We start from the raw sequence: 19,765 nt of genomic DNA on the forward strand, positions 1-19,765 counted from the left end.
ATGACAGAACTGATGATTGCAGAAGAACTCTGAAAGAAGTTAGTCTGCATGGACCATACAATGGATGAAAACCTAACGACCCGGAGACAATTATTGAACTCAACGCATCAGAAAATGAAAATGAGTCTAATTAGCGGATTAAGATGCCATACTGCCAAAAGGAAAATTCAAATAGCAAATGCTGAAAAGTACTATTGCTCACATCACTAGAGGTAGTCTCAAATCAGAATATAAAAAGAAATATGAAAATTATGCCTGTGTGGACAGATAACATATGCTGAATCTTTTAAGCAAGGCCGCACTTGAAATTTATGAAATTAACAGTATAACAAATAAAAATATTTTTTTTAATGTAAGCGAGGTACACCATTTCTACTCACTTTAGCAAAACTAATAAATCTACATCAATATTTGTTTTGCCCTTCGTATTTATGTTTTAGAAAAGGGGGTGGTGATGAACAGAGTGTCTGAGTTAGGCAGACCACTCTTACCCAGTCCAAAGATCAGGGCTTGATCCATCACCGTTATTTATCTCACTGCCCCATCCCAGCTCAGAACCTGGCTATATGCAAATCAGTCTGTCCCTGGCCCAGTGCATCATGGGAACAGGGCAGACTAAACTACCAAGCCAATTCTTCACCAGAAAGGAGACAAGCTACCGGGGACCGGTTTCTGGCATTTCAGCCTTCTTCGGCCCGGCTTGCTTGAATCCTGATGGAGCAGTGAGAAAGGGACTCATGTCTGAGTATACCCTGCCACACCTATAGTGGCCAAAAACGATTTAGAAAAGGGGGTGGTGATGAACAGAGTGTCTGAGTTAAGCAGACCACTCTTACCCAGTCCAAAGATCAGGGCTTGATCCATCACCGTTATTTATCTCACTGCCCCATCCCAGCTCAGAACCTGGCTATATGCAAATCAGTCTGTCCCTGGCCCAGTGCATCATGGGAACAGGGCAGACTAAACTACCAAGCCAATTCTTCACCAGAAAGGAGACAAGCTACCGGGGACCGGTTTCTGGCATTTCAGCCTTCTTCGGCCCGGCTTGCTTGAATCCTGATGGAGCAGTGAGAAAGGGACTCATGTCTGAGTATACCCTGCCACACCTATAGTGGCCAAAAACGATTTAGAAAAGGGGGTGGTGATGAACAGAGTGTCTGAGTTAAGCAGACCACTCTTACCCAGTCCAAAGATCAGGGCTTGATCCATCACCGTTATTTATCTCACTGCCCCATCCCAGCTCAGAACCTGGCTATATGCAAATCAGTCTGTCCCTGGCCCAGTGCATCATGGGAACAGGGCAGACTAAACTACCAAGCCAATTCTTCACCAGAAAGGAGACAAGCTACCGGGGACCGGTTTCTGGCATTTCAGCCTTCTTCGGCCCGGCTTGTTTGAATCCTGATGGAGCAGTGAGAAAGGGACTCATGTCTGAGTATACCCTGCCACACCTATAGTGGCCAAAAACGATTTAGAAAAGGGGGTGGTGATGAACAGAGTGTCTGAGTTAAGCAGACCACTCTTACCCAGTCCAAAGATCAGGGCTTGATCCATCACCGTTATTTATCTCACTGCCCCATCCCAGCTCAGAACCTGGCTATATGCAAATCAGTCTGCCCCAGGCCCAGTGCATCATGGGAACAGGGCAAACCGGGCCGAAGACGGCTGTAATGCCAGAAACCGGTCCCCGGGAGCTTGTTTCCTTCCCAGTGTAAGAATTGGCTTTTGTAGTTTGGTTTGCCCTGTTCCCATCATGCACTGGGACAGGAACAGACGAATTTGCATACAGCCAGGTTCTGAAACTGGGATGGTGCAGTGAGCTAAAAAACGGTGTTGGATCTAGCCCTGATCTCTTGACTGGGTGAGAGCTTTCTGCTTAATTCAGAGACTCTGTCCCTCACCACCCCTTGTTGTAAATATCTTCGTATTTATGTGACATAGCCATTGAAACGTATCCTTAAGAGCAAGTAGAAAATACTCTTTACGATGCAAGGACGAAGTATCCAAGAAAGGGTGCCACATACTTCACTTTCATACGGTTGAAGTCATAGGTAATTTTTAATAAGACTAAAATATACGCCATATTGTGAAACACCAGAACAGTAATGAAGGATGCCTCTAAAGAAATGCTATGGGCAGCTACTCTTTAAACAGAAGGTGAATAACCAAGTCCACCTTATTAGAATCGTATATAATGTCCTCGAGCCTTCCATAGGGTCCCCGAATTTCATCCATCTCTCTGGATTACCTACACAAGAATCTTAATCAATAGGGTGAATAGATGATACGTCAGCCATCTTTGTCAGGTAGAAGGTTCTAATTTGATCGCGTCCAATAAGAATATGAACCGTTGACGTAGTGTTTTTAATATGCTGTACGGAAGTGTATCAATGATGCTGGATCAAATTCAGATTTCAAATGAATGTCCATCCTACATAGGCACCATGACAGAGGAGCTTCCTAAGCCTGGCTACATCTCCTAGGCAAAGATCTTACTTAACAACTTCCTTCCTTTCTGCTTCTCGTGTATTTAAAAGGAAAGGCAACAAAGTCTTTATCATACTTGCTAGGACCTTAGCGTACAACTAGGAGTCAGTGTTGTTTAGAGCCGTTTATCAGTATGATACACAGTTTCATCTTGGTTTGGTTTTAGACTATGGGAAATTTCACATGAAACACGGGCCCTGCTCTCTTGAAAAAGTTGCAGAGACGAGTGAAGGTGGGCTTAGAGGGACTATGACATCACCTTATAGATCAAAGAATAAGAATGCTAGGTTGCACCCCCAAGGTTATATGTGCTACACAAGAAAGGCTCAATTACACATTCTCTTAGAATACAATTCATTTTGGGTAACACTCAAATACTTTAATCTCAGCTAATATACGTTTTGTCCTCTAGACTTTCTCATGGCTCCATAAGAAGCAGACTCCATTCTGTAGTTCCTCAGAATTCTCAAGTTCCGGACACGCTTTTATCAATACACAGCAAGTTGCCAGAAGGTCGGAGCCTTTGTGTAAGACAATGAGTTCAGTAAGTACTCCTAAATTACAGCAGCTGCTGCTGCCGCTTTGCTCCAATCAGGGGACTGCTATGGTATCTGAGGAGTGACATCCTATGCGGTAAACTCGAGAATCAGAATCACAGGAAATCAGCGTCTCTTGCCCCCTATACTTCACCTTGCATGGTAAGTATTATAGCCCCAGCTTAGTCACCTTTTTCATAAAAAATTAAAAAAGGTCTAGGTATACTTTTAATTTGTTTGAAAAAAACTTCCTCCACTATACGATCCAAAGTCACACTTCAATTACAATTCTTAAAGAATTGTAGACATCCTAAAGCGAATAATACAGGAATGCTTGCTCCCTATCTAACGTAACTCATTAAAGCATCCTTCTTGCAGAGTTCGGTCCCCCTCCCACCTCCACTTCTTATTTTTGGATGAATGGAGAAAGACACCAAGTTAGCTCAAATGTTTTCTTTCCCCCTCAATGTAAAAAACTGTTCTCATTCTCAAAGAACCGCAAACCAGTGTGAAATATATTGGCTTTAGACTCAAAGGTGATCTACAAATCATACGGTAGATCTGGCATGTAACATTAAGAAGGCCCTGCAATCTGGCTCAATAGTCTGCGCAGACCGGATTCCTCTTTCTGATCAGATTTTAGGTGTTCTTTTTTATTGGGTAGGCATAGCTGCCAAGGTTTGAAATTGCTATGTGTGACATTTTCATAATTTCTGTGTAATTATGAGGGACATTTCAATGACTATGAGTGACACTTTCTCTCGAGTAAAATCAAGCAATGAAGACGAGGGAAACATATAGGTTACAGCCAGCCAGGATGCTGTTGTGTGTAAAACATATGTCCCCTTATGGGAAAATCCGAATATATGGCCGACTGACACACACCAAAAGAGAAATGAATAATGTTTGACACAGGCAACAAAAGGGGTGTGCAGTTATATATATATATATTTTTTTTTAATTTTTAAAACCTTTATTTGAAAGAGTGCACACAGCTAATCAGCCTGATATCCCGGAGGCAAAGCAGCATTTGCAAACAGGAGAGCAATAGTGCAAGAATCAATGTCACAGCGCAATGAAGGTTGATTTTATCATTTTGTTGCATGAAGGAACAGAAAAGAAAGAAAGAGAAAGGCACCAAAAAGGCGCAGAAAGAGTGGCAATGGGGCAAAAAACCAGTGAAGCGTTGGCAGCGGGGCAGGGGGGGGGAGTAGTGGGAGCACAAGCACGGAAACAGGAGAATAGATCAGAACAAAAGGGGGGGAGAAGAGAGAACAGGATAAAAATGTATACAACGTGTCACAGTTGGTGTCACAGGCTATGGCGACAAATGTTCCTCTAATGAGACAGGTTCTGGGGGCACACAAATATCTCCCCTATAGGCATTCCAAGCACCCCACACCTTCAACCACTTCTTGGGCTTACCCCTGGCAACATAGACTGTCTTTTCCCTGAACATACACCAATCCATGTTGGCTTTCCATTGCACCACCATGGGAGCTACCGAGGCCCCCCACTTCTGAGCGATATCGCGTTTAGCCACCATGTTGCCAAGGGTCACCCACTGCGTCTGAGCCACATTGTGGTCCGTCGGCCCCCAAATGTTGAGGAGACACCTCTTAGCTTCCGCATTCGCTACCACCCCAGTTACTTCATCCATAATCCGGTGCACTCGTCTCCAGTAGGAAGCTACGGCTGGGCATTCCCAGAGAATGTGCATAAAGGTGGCAAGGGCACCACAGCCGCGGCGACAAAGCCCATCGACCGAGAAGCCCATATGCACAAGCCGGGGGCCAGTCACGTACACCCTATGCAGAATTTTTAGCTGCACCAGCCTGAGGCGGGAGGAGATGGCAACCTCCTTCGGGGAAGAAACTGCACTCTGCCAATCCTCATCGTCGATTTCCAATCCGTCACGCACCCACTGATCCCGCACACCCTGGAGGAGGTCAGTGCGAGCATTAATAAGTTTTTTATAGGACAGTGAGATGGCACTGTCAGGCATATGGCCGTCCAGCACCCTGTCTTCCAGCGGGGAGCTTTCTGGAATCACCCCCTCCTCCGGTTTAGCAGAAAGCAATGCATGTCGCAACTGGGCATAACGGAAAGACTCTGTGGTACCCAGCTGGTATTCAGCCTGCAGTTGGGAGAAGGTCTTGATCTCACCTTTCGATAGCATATCCTCCACCCTGGAAATACCTATAAGGTCCCACTTATCAAACCCTTTGGTGTGCCATAACTTGCCCAGAATGTCTGAGTCGTACAATGGGGTAAATCTAGTCAGTCTGCCTTGCCAGCCCTGAGCCTTGGTGATTGCCCTCCAAATATGGACCGCCGTTCTCGTCGGGCCCGACATCCGCCTGTCCAGAGACCTCGAATAAAGCGCTCTGTAATAGTTGCCGCCACTCAAGAGCCACTTGTCCATTGCGTATCCAGGGTTATTTTCCGGACCATAGAAACCGTGGTTGATGGCCGCCAATTGGGAGGCCCAGTAGTAACGACGCACGTCCGGTAACGCTACACCCCCGTCGTACCACGGAAGCGTAAGCTTCGTGATAGCGATGCGGGGTCGGCCATCCCAGAGCAGGGCACGTTGAAGGCCTTCGATTTCCCGGAAGTATCGGGCGGGAACCTGATCTTGGGTGTTCTGCAGGGCGTACAGGAACCTGGGCAAAGACATCATCTTAAATAATGCCGCGCGCCCGAGTAAGGAAAGCGGAAGTTTGCGCCAACTCTCCACGTCTCGCCGGAGGCGGAGAAGAGGGGGAAGCAGGTTGTGTTCGTAGCGCGCCTTCGCATTACCAGAGATATAGATCCCTAAGTATTTAAAGCCCTGGCTGGCCACCTGGATGCCGCAGCCTCTAGGGAGGCGCGGTGTGTCCCCTTTCAGTACATAGAGGGAGGACTTGGCCCAGTTAATGACAAGGCCAGAATACTGGCCAAAAAGTCGAAGTACATCACATGCCACAATAAGTGACTTGCAGGGGGAAGTGAGGTAAAGCAGGATGTCATCCGCATAAAGGGAGACTCTGTCCTCGAAGCCAGGGGCCCAGCTGATACCATGTAGATCCGGGTGTGTCCGTAACAAGGCCGCAAGTGGCTCAAGAGCGAGCGCAAACAAAAGAGGCGACAAGGGGTAACCCTGCCTGGTGCCCCTGTGAAGGGCAAAAGTCGCCGAGATGCGGCCATTGACAGCAACGTTAGCCAGTGGGTCAGCGTACAAAAGCTTCACCCATTCCACAAACACCGGGCCAAAACCGAGCTTCGCCAACACCGCCCAAAGGTAACTCCATTCGAGAGAGTCGAAAGCCATCGTGGCGTCCAAGGACGCAAGGACTGCCGGCTCCTCAAGAGTGTGGGCCCTGGCCAGGGCACCGTGGAGTCTACGCAAGTTAAGGGCAGTGTTGCGGTGTGGAATAAAGCCCGATTGGTCCGGATGCACTAAGTCGCCAATAACACCAACCAGGCGATTAGCAAGTATCTTGGCGAGAATCTTAGGCTCAGCATTCAAGAGAGAGATGGGACGGTACGACCGACACAAATCTCTCGGCTTCCCTTCCTTATGGATGACCACAATGGTGGCCAACCTCTGGTCAAGGGGAAGTAGGCCATTTTCCCGCGCTTCCAGGAACATGTTACGCAGGCAGTTATATTTTTTAACGCACCATACATTTTGAGAGAAGGGGCACTTCTTTATCAGTTTCCCAGCTCAGGACGATATCCCAATAATCCTAAACACAAAAGCCTGGAATGAGTATTACAGTCAGAAAGAGTAATGGTAGTAATATATAAAGTGTCATGGCTATTCCTGAACGACATTCCCATTAGTAACCGCATTGAAGAGAAGTCATAAGCATGAAGGAAACTTTATATATGCACAGTAGCAGCATATAAAAAGGTAAGAGCTGTCAGCCAGACTATCAATGACGGAGAGAAATAAATCAATCCATATTTGTAAAGCACGAACTACGCACCCTTACGGGTCTCAAGACTCTGGGGGCGGTCGTGGGAATTAAGTGAGCTATTGCACAGATTCACATGGTGCTGAGCTGAGCTACCGCCGGGGATCGAACCGTGAACCCTGTACTCCGAACTCAGCTGCCCTTGCCGCTGCATCACATCTCTACAGCTGTTGCCTGGGCAACAAAATATAACGTGCACTGTTTTGAATAGTTTATTGCACACGTATTTAGCAAGAATTACTTTTTTTATTATATGGCTCAGTGACACTAATGCAGGTTACGATTTTTAGTGCTACAGTGCTTCAGGATTGTGAATGCAAAAGCAGAAGAGCTATGTTGTGCTCTCTCACCTGTGAAGTGAATGAATTCTTTATCCTGCACTTACCTTGCTTGGATCTTTTATTTGGCTCACGCAATGAGCTAATAAACTATAATTCAAATCTTGCTTTAAATTAATCTAGGTAAGTCACTGTACTCTGGACCACCTCTGTTCAGAAAAAACACCAACTTTTCCCTCGCAAAGCTATAGGTCAGCATAGCTCCGTAATGAGTATCCACGTCACAATATCTACTGCTTATGAAAACATTGTCACTTTTACCGTCATTCGGGTGAGGCAGGTTTACATGTCCAGTGCATGCTGACGATAATCTACTTCAGAGGGAGCAGATTGGTTGCCTGGCTCCCATAACACTCAACCAAATATGCCCTTCAACTTTTTGGCGCGCCATAAATTACAGGCAGGCTCAGCCGCCAGCCACAGCGAGGGCTGCGGCAATTAGAATTTGCCCACGGCCTGCCTCCAGTAATAGTCACCCAGGCCTGGGCACTGCCCTGTCACTCTTGCGAGATCCGGGCTGCACGGTAACAGACTGTCCTGACGGCTCCTGTGTCAGTCACCGACTCCTCTGCTTCGGCCACAGTAAAAGGGGGGCTTGGGGGAGGGAGCTGACCGCAGGGAGGTCCCCTCCCCCGGGCGGTTTGGGAGGGCTGCGAGGGGTTTTCTTTCAAGAAGTTGCCAGAATGTTCTGGTTTTGGGCTGGCCTAGTAGGACTGGCCAGCCCAATTATAAATTCCATTGACCCCGCCTCCTAGCCACCATTTTAGGTTTGGTGACCTGGTGGCTAGGTGGGCTATTAGCGTTTTTGTGTCAGGTTTAATTCCACTTTGAAGATTTTGTGACTTAGTGAGGTTATTCGACTATGGAGGATTATCGCGTTGTTGAAGCCATGCGCCTTCTATCCGAGGCGGGTCGCATGGATTTGCTAGTCGGTGGGGGGCAGGCGCGCCCCCAGCGCCAGGCCTCTGTTGGAGTATGCGCGGGGGTCATGGCGTGTTCCTCGCCCAAGAAACGGCGTTCGGGACAGGTAAGCGAAAGGGGCCGGTCCCGTACGAGGAAACCGGCCCCTTCCTTGCAGGCGCGTGTGGCGGCGGGGGAGGGGGGAGCTCCGGCGGCTTTAGGCGCTCCCGTGGTTCGCGCTAGTGACGCGCGACCTGCCCCTGTGGTACGCCCTAGGTTGCCGGTTGGGGCGGGGGGTGCTACCGCGCCAGCTCACATAATTTCCGGGCTGTCGGGTGAGGCGGCAGGTGCGGGTTTGGTTTCCTCGGCGGTGCGCGCGGGTCAAGGCTTGTCTGTTGAAGCGCCTGCTTCAGTTTCTGTTTTACCGGTCAAGCGGGGGAGCGGGGGCGGAGAGGGAGTAAGAAACGCTCCGCATCTGACCCTCTCTGTGAGCGTCCCGTGGAGCCTGAGCTTGTTGTGTCTGCGCGAGGGGCGCGCAGGGGCTCTGTGCAATTTGATGTGAGTCATGGGGCAGCTCAGCATCACGGTCTGCCGGATTTACAGGTTTCAGAGCGTTTTGTGGCAGAGACACAGTTTAATGTTGACGCAGGCGCCAGAATGTTGTTAACCCCCTCTAATATTTCTGTACCAGGGCTAAATGTTGCTGATAATAGGGTTTTCAGCCAGTCTGTATCAGGTGGGATGGTTAGACAGGTGGGTTTGGAGCCTCATGCTGGCCAGGCTTTTTCTTCACATGATGTTGGTACTGCGCAGGGGGATTTGGAAAGTAAAGTGGGCAGCCCTTTATTATTCTCTACCCCTGGTTCTTCTGTGGGTGCTGCTTTGTCTGTTGGGGGGGGTTCCAGGGGGGAGGGTGAGTGGGCTCAGATGGGCGAAAGTGGTTCTATGTCTGGTGTTGTTTTGGGTCAGGATTGTTCACGGTCAGGGGCTTTTGTGTTTCCTGGTTTTCAGGAGGTGGATGACCATTTGCAGAGGGATGGTAGGAGGGTGTCACAAGGGGGTCATGGAGCTTTTTCTTGTGAGAGTTGTGGGGCAGGACCTGCGCCTGGCCCAGGTTTGGCGGGTCTTGGAAGGGCAGGTGTGGATGAATTTGTGAGGTTTTCTCAACCTGGTGTGAGGTTTGCAGGGGCTGTGGGTTTTCCGAGCACGTTTTTGGGGCGTGAGGGGTTTTCAAAGCAAGTGAGTGGGGGGCCTGTTCAGGGGGTTAGGGATGTGGCCCCAAGTTGGGCTGGGGATGCTAGAGGTCCATATTTTATGTTTGGTTCTCCTGGATGGGAGCATTTCGGGTCGGCAGGTTTAGCGCAGCGTGGTTTTCACAAGGATGGTGAAGGCCAAGTTTGGGGTGCGGGGGCCCCTCTTCAGGCCTCTTCTTCAGCTGTGGCGGGCGATAACTTGGATGAGAGTGATGAGGAAGAGATGATAGGCGACTCTCCGACCAGGGGAGTGCCTTTGAGGGGCTGTATTAGGGGGCGTTCTTTGGATAGGTTTCAGGGGACGGCTGCTGATGCTAATTTGCAGAGGACAAGGTCTGTTTCAGGTGTTGTATTCAGGGACCCTAGCACACCAGTCCAAACCTTTTCTTTTCAGGATAGGAGTAGGTGCGGCGGTCCAGACTTGGCAGGGTGCGGTCCAGTCCACTTTCGCCAAGGGGAAGCGAGGAGAATGCCTAGCGCGGCCCTCTCTGTTCCACCGAGGGAACCCGCCGCAGCCAGCACACGAGGGTCTGGCGTGACCCCGCTGGCCCAAACGAGTAGCAGGTATAGGTGTCCTACCTTGCCGGCGGCTATGGAGCCGCAGAGTCAACGCAAGGGGAGCTACAGGCGTGTACAGTCTGCTCCCCTGCCTGGAGGTTCTTCAAAAACATTAACATGTAATATTGTTGATACCGGGTTAGGTAAGACCCGTGGTGATTTGTTGCCTACTGGTTTGGATTCAGTGGTTCTGGACTATGACGAAGATAGTCCTGAGGAAGGTGAATTGCGGGACGTGCAGGGGGGAAAGCCCTCTCATAGTGTTTTTCAGGCTCCAGTGGTTCAGAGTCAAGTGCCAGTGAGAAGAGAGCACGGCCCATCGGTCAGGGCGCCTCGCAGACAAGACACATTGACTTCAGCGCCACGGGTGGAGCCTTCGAGAGTGGTCTCTCTGTTGCCAGGTGAGCAGTTAGCTGCACAGGCCAAACCAAATATGGTGTCTGTGGGCACAGGAGAAGAAACTGTTGTTGTTGTTGGTGAAGGGAGATTGTGCAAAGGACGTTATGTGAAAGACACTGCTGTGGGCACTGATGATGTTGTGGAAGTCACAGGTAAAGTGGAGAGTGGTACTACCACTGGTGCTTCCAGTACGGTTAAAGAGCCTGTGGCCAGTAAAGAATTGAAAATCAAAAAGTTACCTTATATGGGGGTCACAAAGCCTTTGGGTGCTCATTTGATGTTAACGACAAAAGAGCGTATTTGGAACGGTGAGTATGTGGAACTCCTTAAGCTGCTACACCGGGAAGTCCGGTCCAAAGAGGGGTCTAAAGAAGAGGAGTTTGAGTTGGCTAAACGTCCTAGAGTCCCCCTGAACATTGAAAATTGGACAGCTGCATTCCTTATCTATGCGAGTGTATACTGTGAAAAGTTCCCAGAGCGCAGCGTGTCCCTTTTTAAATACATGGATGTTATACGCAAAGCGCAGATTACTGGTGGGGGGTTTGCCTGGTCACAATATGATGAGGAGTTCAGAGCCAGGATGGCTTGGGATCCTGAAGCCAAGTGGGGGGAGCTTGATCTTGACTTATGGCAGCATACCATGGGATCTGCGTCAGGGGGGAAGACTATTTTTACAGCGAGTGGTTTTCCTTTAGTTTACCGGCCCTTTCAGGGCAAGCCCACCCGGGGAGGGGTGGGAGCTACTTCAACCACACAGTCCGGGACTGGCACATGCTGGGAGTTTAACAAGGGATCTTGTACCAGGGAATATTGTAAGTTTAAACACGAATGCTCTGGCTGTGGTAGGAGACACCCATTTTCCAGATGTTGGGATAACCAGCCAGCAGGCAGCCAACAGGGGAAACAGGGGAGTGCAGGTGGTTCAGGGACAACTTCACAGTTTTCAGGGGGTAGGGGAGCCAGAGGTGCTAAGGGTGCTGGGTCCAAGGGCTCGTACACCGGTTAAGTTGGAGAGGTTGCGCCTTGCGCTTCGAGACTATGAGGATGTGGCAGTAAAGAAAAAATTGTTAGATGGCTTTGAGTTTGGTTTTCGGCTTGGTTACATGGGAGCAAGGGAGAGGAGATGGTCTGCCAATTTAAAATCAGCATCTGAGCATAGCGCAGTGGTGCAGGAAAAGCTAAATAAAGAGGTACATGAAGGAAGGATGGCTGGCCCTTTCCATGATTGGCCGATCCTTAATTTAATTATATCACCTGTTGGAGTGGTCCCGAAGAAAGATCCAGGACAATTCAGGCTTATTCAGCACTTATCATGGCCAGAAGGGTCGTCTGTCAATGATTTTATTGACCCAGAGGCTGTTTCAGTCTCTTATTCCTCGGTTGACGTAGCCATGTCACTTGTTGTGACCGCGGGCGCAGCTGCTGAGATGGCCAAGTGTTTATTTATTTACTTTATTGACGCTCTGATTGGAGTCCCAGTTTCGTTTCCGCCCGTCCATTTTGGGTGTGGTCACTCGTGGACCGTGTCTCCTCCCGCTCCCCGCCTCCCAGCAGCCCCTCCCACCCACAAGCAAAGCAGCCCGATCCTCCCCACACCCCTCTGTGACCACCTGGACTAGCTCCATTGTGGTCGCTCCCCCACGCTCCCAGCCACGATCTCCTGGCTGATTGCTCCACTCCTCCTGCTCCGTTTGCTGGTTCTGCCGACTGCCTGCCCCAGCTGCTGCTCCTAACACCCTTTGCCTGCCTGGGTGAGCGCGCTCCGACATAGCCTGCATTCCCTGAGTGCCTAGAGGTGAAGATAGCGCCTGGTAACGTTTATATGTGAAGCATCTCATTGTATATTGCGCTGCATTGAATGTTTATTTATTTACTTTATTGACGCTCTGATTGGAGTCCCAGTTTCGTTTCCGCCCGTCCATTTTGGGTTTGGTCACTCGTGGACCGTGTCTCCTCCCCGCTCCCCGCCTCCCAGCAGCCCCTCCCACGCTCCGCCCCCCTCCACTATCTATATATGACAGAAGCTTTCACGCGCAGCGGACGCGCCCCATGCGCGCCGAAGGTGCGCCAAAGGTAAGCCCGTCTACGCCCGTCCGCGCCTGGACCGCGCCCAGCGCCAGACCCCCTGCCCCTCGTACCACCCACACACCCCGCATTACATACGATGCCACCTCCCTCCTAGCCCTTAACACCGGCCGCTCCCCCAACTGCGCCCAAGCCGCTCCTGGATACACCCATGGACCCTTCTCGTGCAACTCCTGCAAGTTCGACGGCACCATAACCTACTCCTCATCCACCAACGCGACACAGAGACCCGACAACAACCACCTAAAATGCATCCTGCTCAACACCCGCTCAATCCACAGACATGCCATCGATCTTTGGAATCTACTAGACACCATCTCACCAGACGTCGCCTTCCTAACAGAAACATGGATGAACGCATCATCAGCCCCAGACATCACCATTGCCATCCCAGAAGGATACAAGATCATCCGTAAGGACCGCGTCAAGAATACAGGAGGAGGCATCGCCATCGTCCACAAGAATTCCATTCACATCTCAACCAGCTCAAATGACAACCTTGCCAGCGCCGAGCACCTCCACTTCCAGATCCACACCGACCCCAAAACCACACTTAGAGGCACCCTTCTCTACCGGCCCCCGGGCGCAATTCAACGACGATATCACTGACTTCATCACCCCACACCCCCTCCCCTCCGAGAACTACATCCTATTGGGAGACCTCAATTTTCACCTGGAAAAGAGCAATGACAACAGCGCCACCACCCTTCTGGACAACCTCGCAAACCTCGGACTTAAACAACTTGTCACTTCCCCCACCCACATTGCAGGTCACACACTCGACCCTATCTTTACCTCCAGCAAAAACGTCTCTTTCAGCCACACCACAGCTCTTCATTGGAAGGACCACAGCTGCGTTCACTTTCTCTACAATAAGCCCACAATCCACTACCACCCTCAGCCCACCCTGCGTAGAAATTGGAACAAACTCACCATCGACCAGATCTCTTCATCGCTCCTCCAAATCCCTCCTGTCCACTCCTCAAACGCCGACCAAGCAGCCATTAACTTCACCCAATGGCTATCCAAAAGCGCCGACATCCTAGCACCGTTGAAAAAACATCAAAACAAACTAAGCAGCAAGAAGGCCTCCTGGTTCAACGATGATCTTAAGAAATCCAAGAAACTCTGCCGCTCCCTCGAGAAAGCATGGAAAAAAGACCCAAACTCCATCACCAGAGACGCCTTCAAAAACGCCACCCGCATACACCACCAACTAATCCGATCTGCCAAAAAAGCCGCCTTCAAAGACCGACTGGATAACAACGCCCACAATAGCAAGGAGCTATTCAACATCGTCAAAGAATTCACCAACCCATCAGCCAACTCCAACGACATCACCCCCTCTCAAGCCCTCTGCGACTCCCTAGCCTCCTTCTTCCACAACAAAATTGCAGACATCCACAACAGCTTTGACAACTGACCCGAAAACCTACCCACCCAACCTTCTGCAGGACCTTCTCCCCCCTTGAACATCCTTAACGACTGGAACCCAATCTCCACTGAGGACACCATCCGCCTGATGAACTCCATCCACTCAGGATCCCCAACTGACCCATGCCCTCACCACATCTTAAACAAAGCAGACTCCATCATAGCACCACGCCTCCGGGACGTCATCAACTGCTCCCTCAACTCCGCCACCTTCCCGGAAAGCTGGAAACACGCAGAACTCCGCGCCCTTCTGAAGAAACCCACAGCTGACCCCACCGAACTCAAAAATTACTGCCCCATCTCGCTCCTTCCTTTCCCGGCCAAAGTCATTGAGAAAGCTGTCAACAACCAGCTTTCCGCCTTTCTCGAAAGCAACAAATCCCTCGACCCATCACAGTCCGGATTCCGAGCCAAACACAGTACTGAGACCGCGCTCATCGCAGCAACAGACGACATTCGATCCTTACTGGACAATGGAGAAACAGTTGCCCTCATCCTCCTTGACCTCTCCGCAGCCTTCGACACAGTCTGCCATAGCACCCTATTACAGCGCCTCAGCAACATCGGAATCCAAGGAAAAGCTCTGGATTGGATCACCTCTTTCCTCACCGGAAGAACTCAGAGAGTCCGACTCCCTCCATTCAAATCTCTGAAGTCATGTGCGGCGTGCCGCAAGGATCATCACTCAGCCCCACCCTCTTCAACGTATACATGAGCCCCCTCGCAGCCATCGTTCGCCAACACAATCTCAACATCATCTTCTACGCTGACGACACCCAACTGATCCTCTCACTCACCAAGAACCCCAACACCGCCAAAAACAACTTACACGAAGGAATGAAACAAGTAGCCGATTGGATGAAGCACAGCCGTCTGAAACTGAATTCAGACAAAACAGAAGTCCTAATCTTAGGTACATCCCCCTCCGCCTGGGACGACTCTTGGTGGCCAGAGGCCCTTGGAAAAGCACCCATCCCGACGGACCACGCACGGAACCTGGGCGTCATCCTGGACTCCTCACTCTCAATGACCAGACAAGTCAACGCTGTCTCATCATCCTGCTTCAACATTCTTCGCATGCTCAAAAAAACTTTTCGCTGGATCCCCACCGAAACTAGAAAAACGGTCACTCACGCACTTGTCACGAGTCGCCTGGACTACGGAAACACCCTATACGCCGGTACCACCGCAAAACTCCAGAAAAAACTCCAACGCATCCAGAACGCCTCAGCCAGGCTCATACTTGATATCCCGCGTAAAGAACACATCTCTGGTCACCTGAAAAACTTCCACTGGCTCCCCGTAAATAAGAGAATTACCTTCCGCCTATTAACCCACGCACACAAAGCACTTTACGAACTTGGACCCGAATGCCTCAACACACGATTGTCCTTCGACACCCCCTCCCGTCATCTAAGATCCTCCAACCAGGCCCTGGCCACTGTTCCCCGAATCAACAAAGCCACCATGGGAGGTAGATCCTTCTCCTACCTGGCAGCCAAAACCTGGAACTCTCTTCCCACTCACCTTCGGCTTACTCAGAACCACCTAGCATTCAGAAAGCAACTTAAAACTTGGATATTCGACAAGTAATTTCCCCCCTTCCTCAAGCGCCTTGAGACCCTATGGGTATGTAGCGCGCTATATAAATTTCTGACTTGACTTGACTTGATGTCAAGTCTGCTTTTCGGCTGTTGCCTGTCCACCCGGACGACTGGTGTCTCCTGGGTATTCATTTCGCAGGACAATGGTATGTGGACAAGGCTCTGCCGATGGGTTGTTCCATTTCATGTGCTCTTTTTGAGTGTTTTAGTACTTTTCTACAATGGTACTTTACTCAGCAGTCCTGTCACTCACTAGTAACGCACTACCTAGATGACTTTTTCTTTGTCGGATCCCCGGGCTCCACGGAGTGCCAGTCTGCTCTGGACACTTTCCAAGGGCTCATGGAGGATCTGGGAGTTCCTTTGGCTCCCGAGAAAACGATGGGTCCTGCCACTGTTTTGTCCTTTTTAGGTATTGAGATTGATTCTTTGGCGATGTGTGCTCGCCTGCCCGAGGACAAAAAAGTGAAAATGCTGGAGTTACTGGAGGCCATGTTATCAAAAAGGAAAGTGTTGGTGAAAGATGTTCAGGTGCTACTAGGCCATCTCAATTTTGCCTGTAGGGTGGTGAGGGCAGGCAGGACTTTTTGTCGAAGATTGGTCAGGGCTCTTGCAGGTCATCAGTTGCCTCACCATCGTGTTCGTTTGTCTGCTGGTGTCAAAGAGGATTTGAGAATGTGGAGATTTTTTCTTTCCTCCTTTAATGGTGTTCCTTTGATGTGGGACCTTGACTTCCAGTGGGATGTGCAGATGTTCTCGGATGCTGCTGGCAGTGATGGTTTTGGGCTGTATTGGAATGGAAGATGGTGTGCTGAACGTTGGCCGGATGAGTGGTTGAATGGAGGTCGCAGCATTACCTTTTTAGAGCTTTTCCCTTTGCTGGTGGCTTTGACCCTGTGGGGGGAGGAATTGGCACATAAGAAGGTGCTTTTTCGTGTGGATAACATGGCTGTAGTGGAGATCGTGAACAGACAGTCTGCCAGGGATGAACAGGTATTGAAGCTCATGAGAGTCTTCGTGCTGGGTTGCTTGAAACACAACATTCATTTTCGTGCCTTGCACATTCCTGGGGTGGACAATGACATTGCGGATGCTCTGTCTCGTTCACAGTGGGGGAGATTCCGTGGACTGGCGAGAGATGCAGACGGAAATCCGACCCCGATGCCGATTCATCTGTGGCACGTAGGCAAGGTCGGGTCGTACAACTGGTGGTAGGTTCCTTGTCTGTGTCTACGCGTTCCGCTTATTCTCTGGCCTGGAGGGAGTTTCTGGAATCCAGTGCTTCTAGGCGGGAGGAAGTTTGGCGCCGTTCTGAGGATGTGGTGAACTTCATTTTAGACCTAATGGATAGAGGGTTGACTAAGGTAACCATCGCGGGGAAATTGGCAGGGATAGCTTTTATGGGTAAGTTGTTGTGGGGTTATTCCCAGACAGCGGGGGAAATTGGCAGAAGGATGCTAGAGGGTTGGGCCAGAGAGCAAGGGCATGCTACTAGACTAAGGGCTCCTTTATCTTGGCAGGTCCCAGCTAGGTTGATCACTATTCTACCTTCTGTTTGTTCAGATGACTTTGAGTCATGTTTATTTTCCATGTTGATGGCGTTCATGTTTTTTGGAGCTTTCAGGGTGTCGGAGTTGTTGGGTTCGAAACACAAGTGTGGCCTATTCTGGCGGGATGTTTTTTGTTCAGATGAGGGGGTGCATGTCTGGCTGGCCAGCTCCAAAACCGATCAGACGAAAAAAGGGAAAGGTGTGTGGTTGCAGGCGCGTGCTCCAAGGCTTACTTGCCCTTTACTGTTGGCGCGGCGCTGGCGTTCACTTTGTGGGGGTGGTGATGAGGCGCTTGTTTTTCAGCATATTGATGGCACCCCTGTTACAACATACCAATTCCGAATGGTTTTGCGCAAGGATTTGCAGCACTTGGGACTGGATGGGAACTTATATGGGACACATTCTTTCAGGATTGGTGCTGCAACCGAAGCCTTTAACAGAGGTTGGACTGACAGAGATATCATGAGATTGGGGCGTTGGTCTTCAAACTGTTTTCAGCGCTACGTGAGGAGTCCAGCGGAGGAGGCGCATGCGTCATCTTCCTTCCCATGAGTTCTAACTCTGTTTTCTTTTGTAGGATCGGTTGCTGGGCCTCGTTCTCCTGTGGTGACAGTTTGGATAGTTGGGCATTCCTTCGTGAAGTGGGCCCGAGTCCAGGCGGCACAAAGTTACTTTGGAGAACTCCTGGGTTTTAATGCTCGAATGTTTAATGTGGTTTGGAAGGGGAAAGGTGGGATGCTCTGGAGAGAGTTAATCCCTTGTCTTAACAACAATATGGTGGGCGGTCTATGTCCTGATATTTTGGTCATCCATCTGGGGGAGAACGATCTCTGTGCTACCAAAGGTGTGGTGTTACTTAGAGCTATTAAAAGGGATCTGGGCCTTATTAAGGAGCTTTGGGCTGGGTGCCATGTCTTTTGGACGGAATTGATACCGCGTAGGATCTGGAGAGGGGCAGTTAATCCCAGGGCTGTGGACAGAGCCAGGAAGAAGGTAAACTCGGAAGTGTCCCGCTGCTGCCGTGGTCTTGGTTTTAGCAGGATTTCCCATAGGGAAATTAAATTCGAGACGGTGGAATTTTTCAGAGATGATGGTGTTCACTTGTCAAGAGTTGGAATGGACCTATACTTGTTGGAGTTACGTGAGGTTTTGGCGCGTTCACTAGCTATGCAGCGTTGATATTGGTTTGGTTCTTTCTAGTTTATGGTTTGGGGGGCAGAAAGGGAGGTGGTGTAGTTTCTCTCCCCCTCCTACCTTTCTGGGTGGCGGGGTTTTGGTTGTATCGGTGCGGTTCATGGTAGATTGTTTGATGAGTATTGGATCGATTCTTTGATTGACAGGTTCAGGGGTATGTTGGTCATTGTTTGACCGTTCAGGTTTGTGGGGGGGGGTATTGTCAGGAGTGAAAGGTCAGGCAGGGTTTATGGTTATAGAGGGCCTGGCTTTCAATATGTGATTGGGGTTTGATGAATAAAGTTTTATTTGATGACGTAATGATTTGATTTATGACGTAATGTTTATTGATGACGTGATGTTTATAATGTTGTTGTAATGTTTTATTGCTGTATTGTTGGGCGGGGGAGGGGCCAAAGAATTTTAGGGGAGGGGGTTGGGGGCGGGGTTTGTAGTTATTTATTTATTTAGTGAGGTATAGTTTTGTAAGGCGTTGCCAAGGTTTTATATTTGTAATGTGCACCCGTTTCCTAATAAAGCGGCCTTTTACACACACAAACAATCTTGGTCTACTTTCCTCCCACCCCTCGCCCTCCCTCCCAAGGGGGGCTTGGGGGAGGGAGCTGACCGCAGGGAGGTCCCCTCCCCCGGGCGGTTTGGGAGGGCTGCGAGGGGTTTTCTTTCAAGAAGTTGCCAGAATGTTCTGGTTTTGGGCTGGCCTAGTAGGACTGGCCAGCCCAATTATAAATTACATTGACCCCGCCTCCTAGCCACCATTTTAGGTTTGGTGACCTGGTGGCTAGGTGGGCTGTTAGCGTTTTTGTCCCACCCTCCCTCCCATTTCTTATTCCCCTCTCCGGGGTCTTTTCTTTTCCCCATTTTTTACTTCAAGGTTTTTCCCCCCTTTTTTCATTTTGAATTTTTTATTTTTCTTAAAGGCTGTTTTCTTGGACGTAGGTGTGCAGGGGTTGTTTCTTGTAATTTGTATTGTCGCTAGGAACAGGTGCTGTGCGGGGTTTTGGTTGTATCGGTGCGGTTCATGGTAGATTTTTTGATGAGTATTGGATCGATTCTTTGATTGACAGGTTCAGGGGTATGTTGGTCATTGTTTGACCGTTCAGGTTTGTGGGGGGGGTATTGTCAGGAGTGAAGGGTCAGGCAGGGTTTATGGTTATAGAGGGCCTGGCTTTCAATATGTGATTGGGGTTTGATGAATAAAGTTTTATTTGATGACGTAATGATTTGATTTATGACATAATGTTTATTGATGACGTGATGTTTATAACGTTGTTGTAATGTTTTATTGCTGTATTGTTGGGCGGGGGAGGGGCCAAAGAATTTTAGGGGATGGGGTTGGGGGCGGGGTTGGAAGTTATTTATTTATTTAGTGAGGTATAGTTTTGTAAGGCGTTGCCAAGGTTTTATATTTGTAATGTGCACCTGTTTCCTAATAAAGCGGCCTTTTACACACACAAACAATCTTGGT

General features: G+C 49.7%; 2 protein-coding genes across 2 annotated transcripts in view; one reads left to right on the forward strand and one right to left on the reverse strand.

Moving 5' to 3' along the window:
* The window catches only part of C2CD2 (C2 calcium dependent domain containing 2), a 417,550-nt gene that overhangs the window by 215,170 nt on the left and 182,615 nt on the right, over positions 1–19,765 (reverse strand). The gene's annotated exons all lie outside the window — the stretch shown is intronic.
* LOC147698854 (uncharacterized) lies at positions 9,946–18,861 on the forward strand. Its single transcript, XM_086935445.1, has 2 exons — positions 9,946–10,435; positions 17,684–18,861. The coding sequence occupies exons 1-2, from the start codon at positions 9,946–9,948 to the stop codon at positions 18,283–18,285; spliced, it is 1,092 nt and encodes a 363-aa protein (XP_086791571.1). The 3' UTR covers positions 18,286–18,861.

Source organism: Lissotriton vulgaris, chromosome 8 (genome assembly GCF_964263255.1).
Source record: "Lissotriton vulgaris chromosome 8, aLisVul1.2, whole genome shotgun sequence".
Classification (NCBI taxonomy): domain Eukaryota; kingdom Metazoa; phylum Chordata; class Amphibia; order Caudata; family Salamandridae; genus Lissotriton; species Lissotriton vulgaris.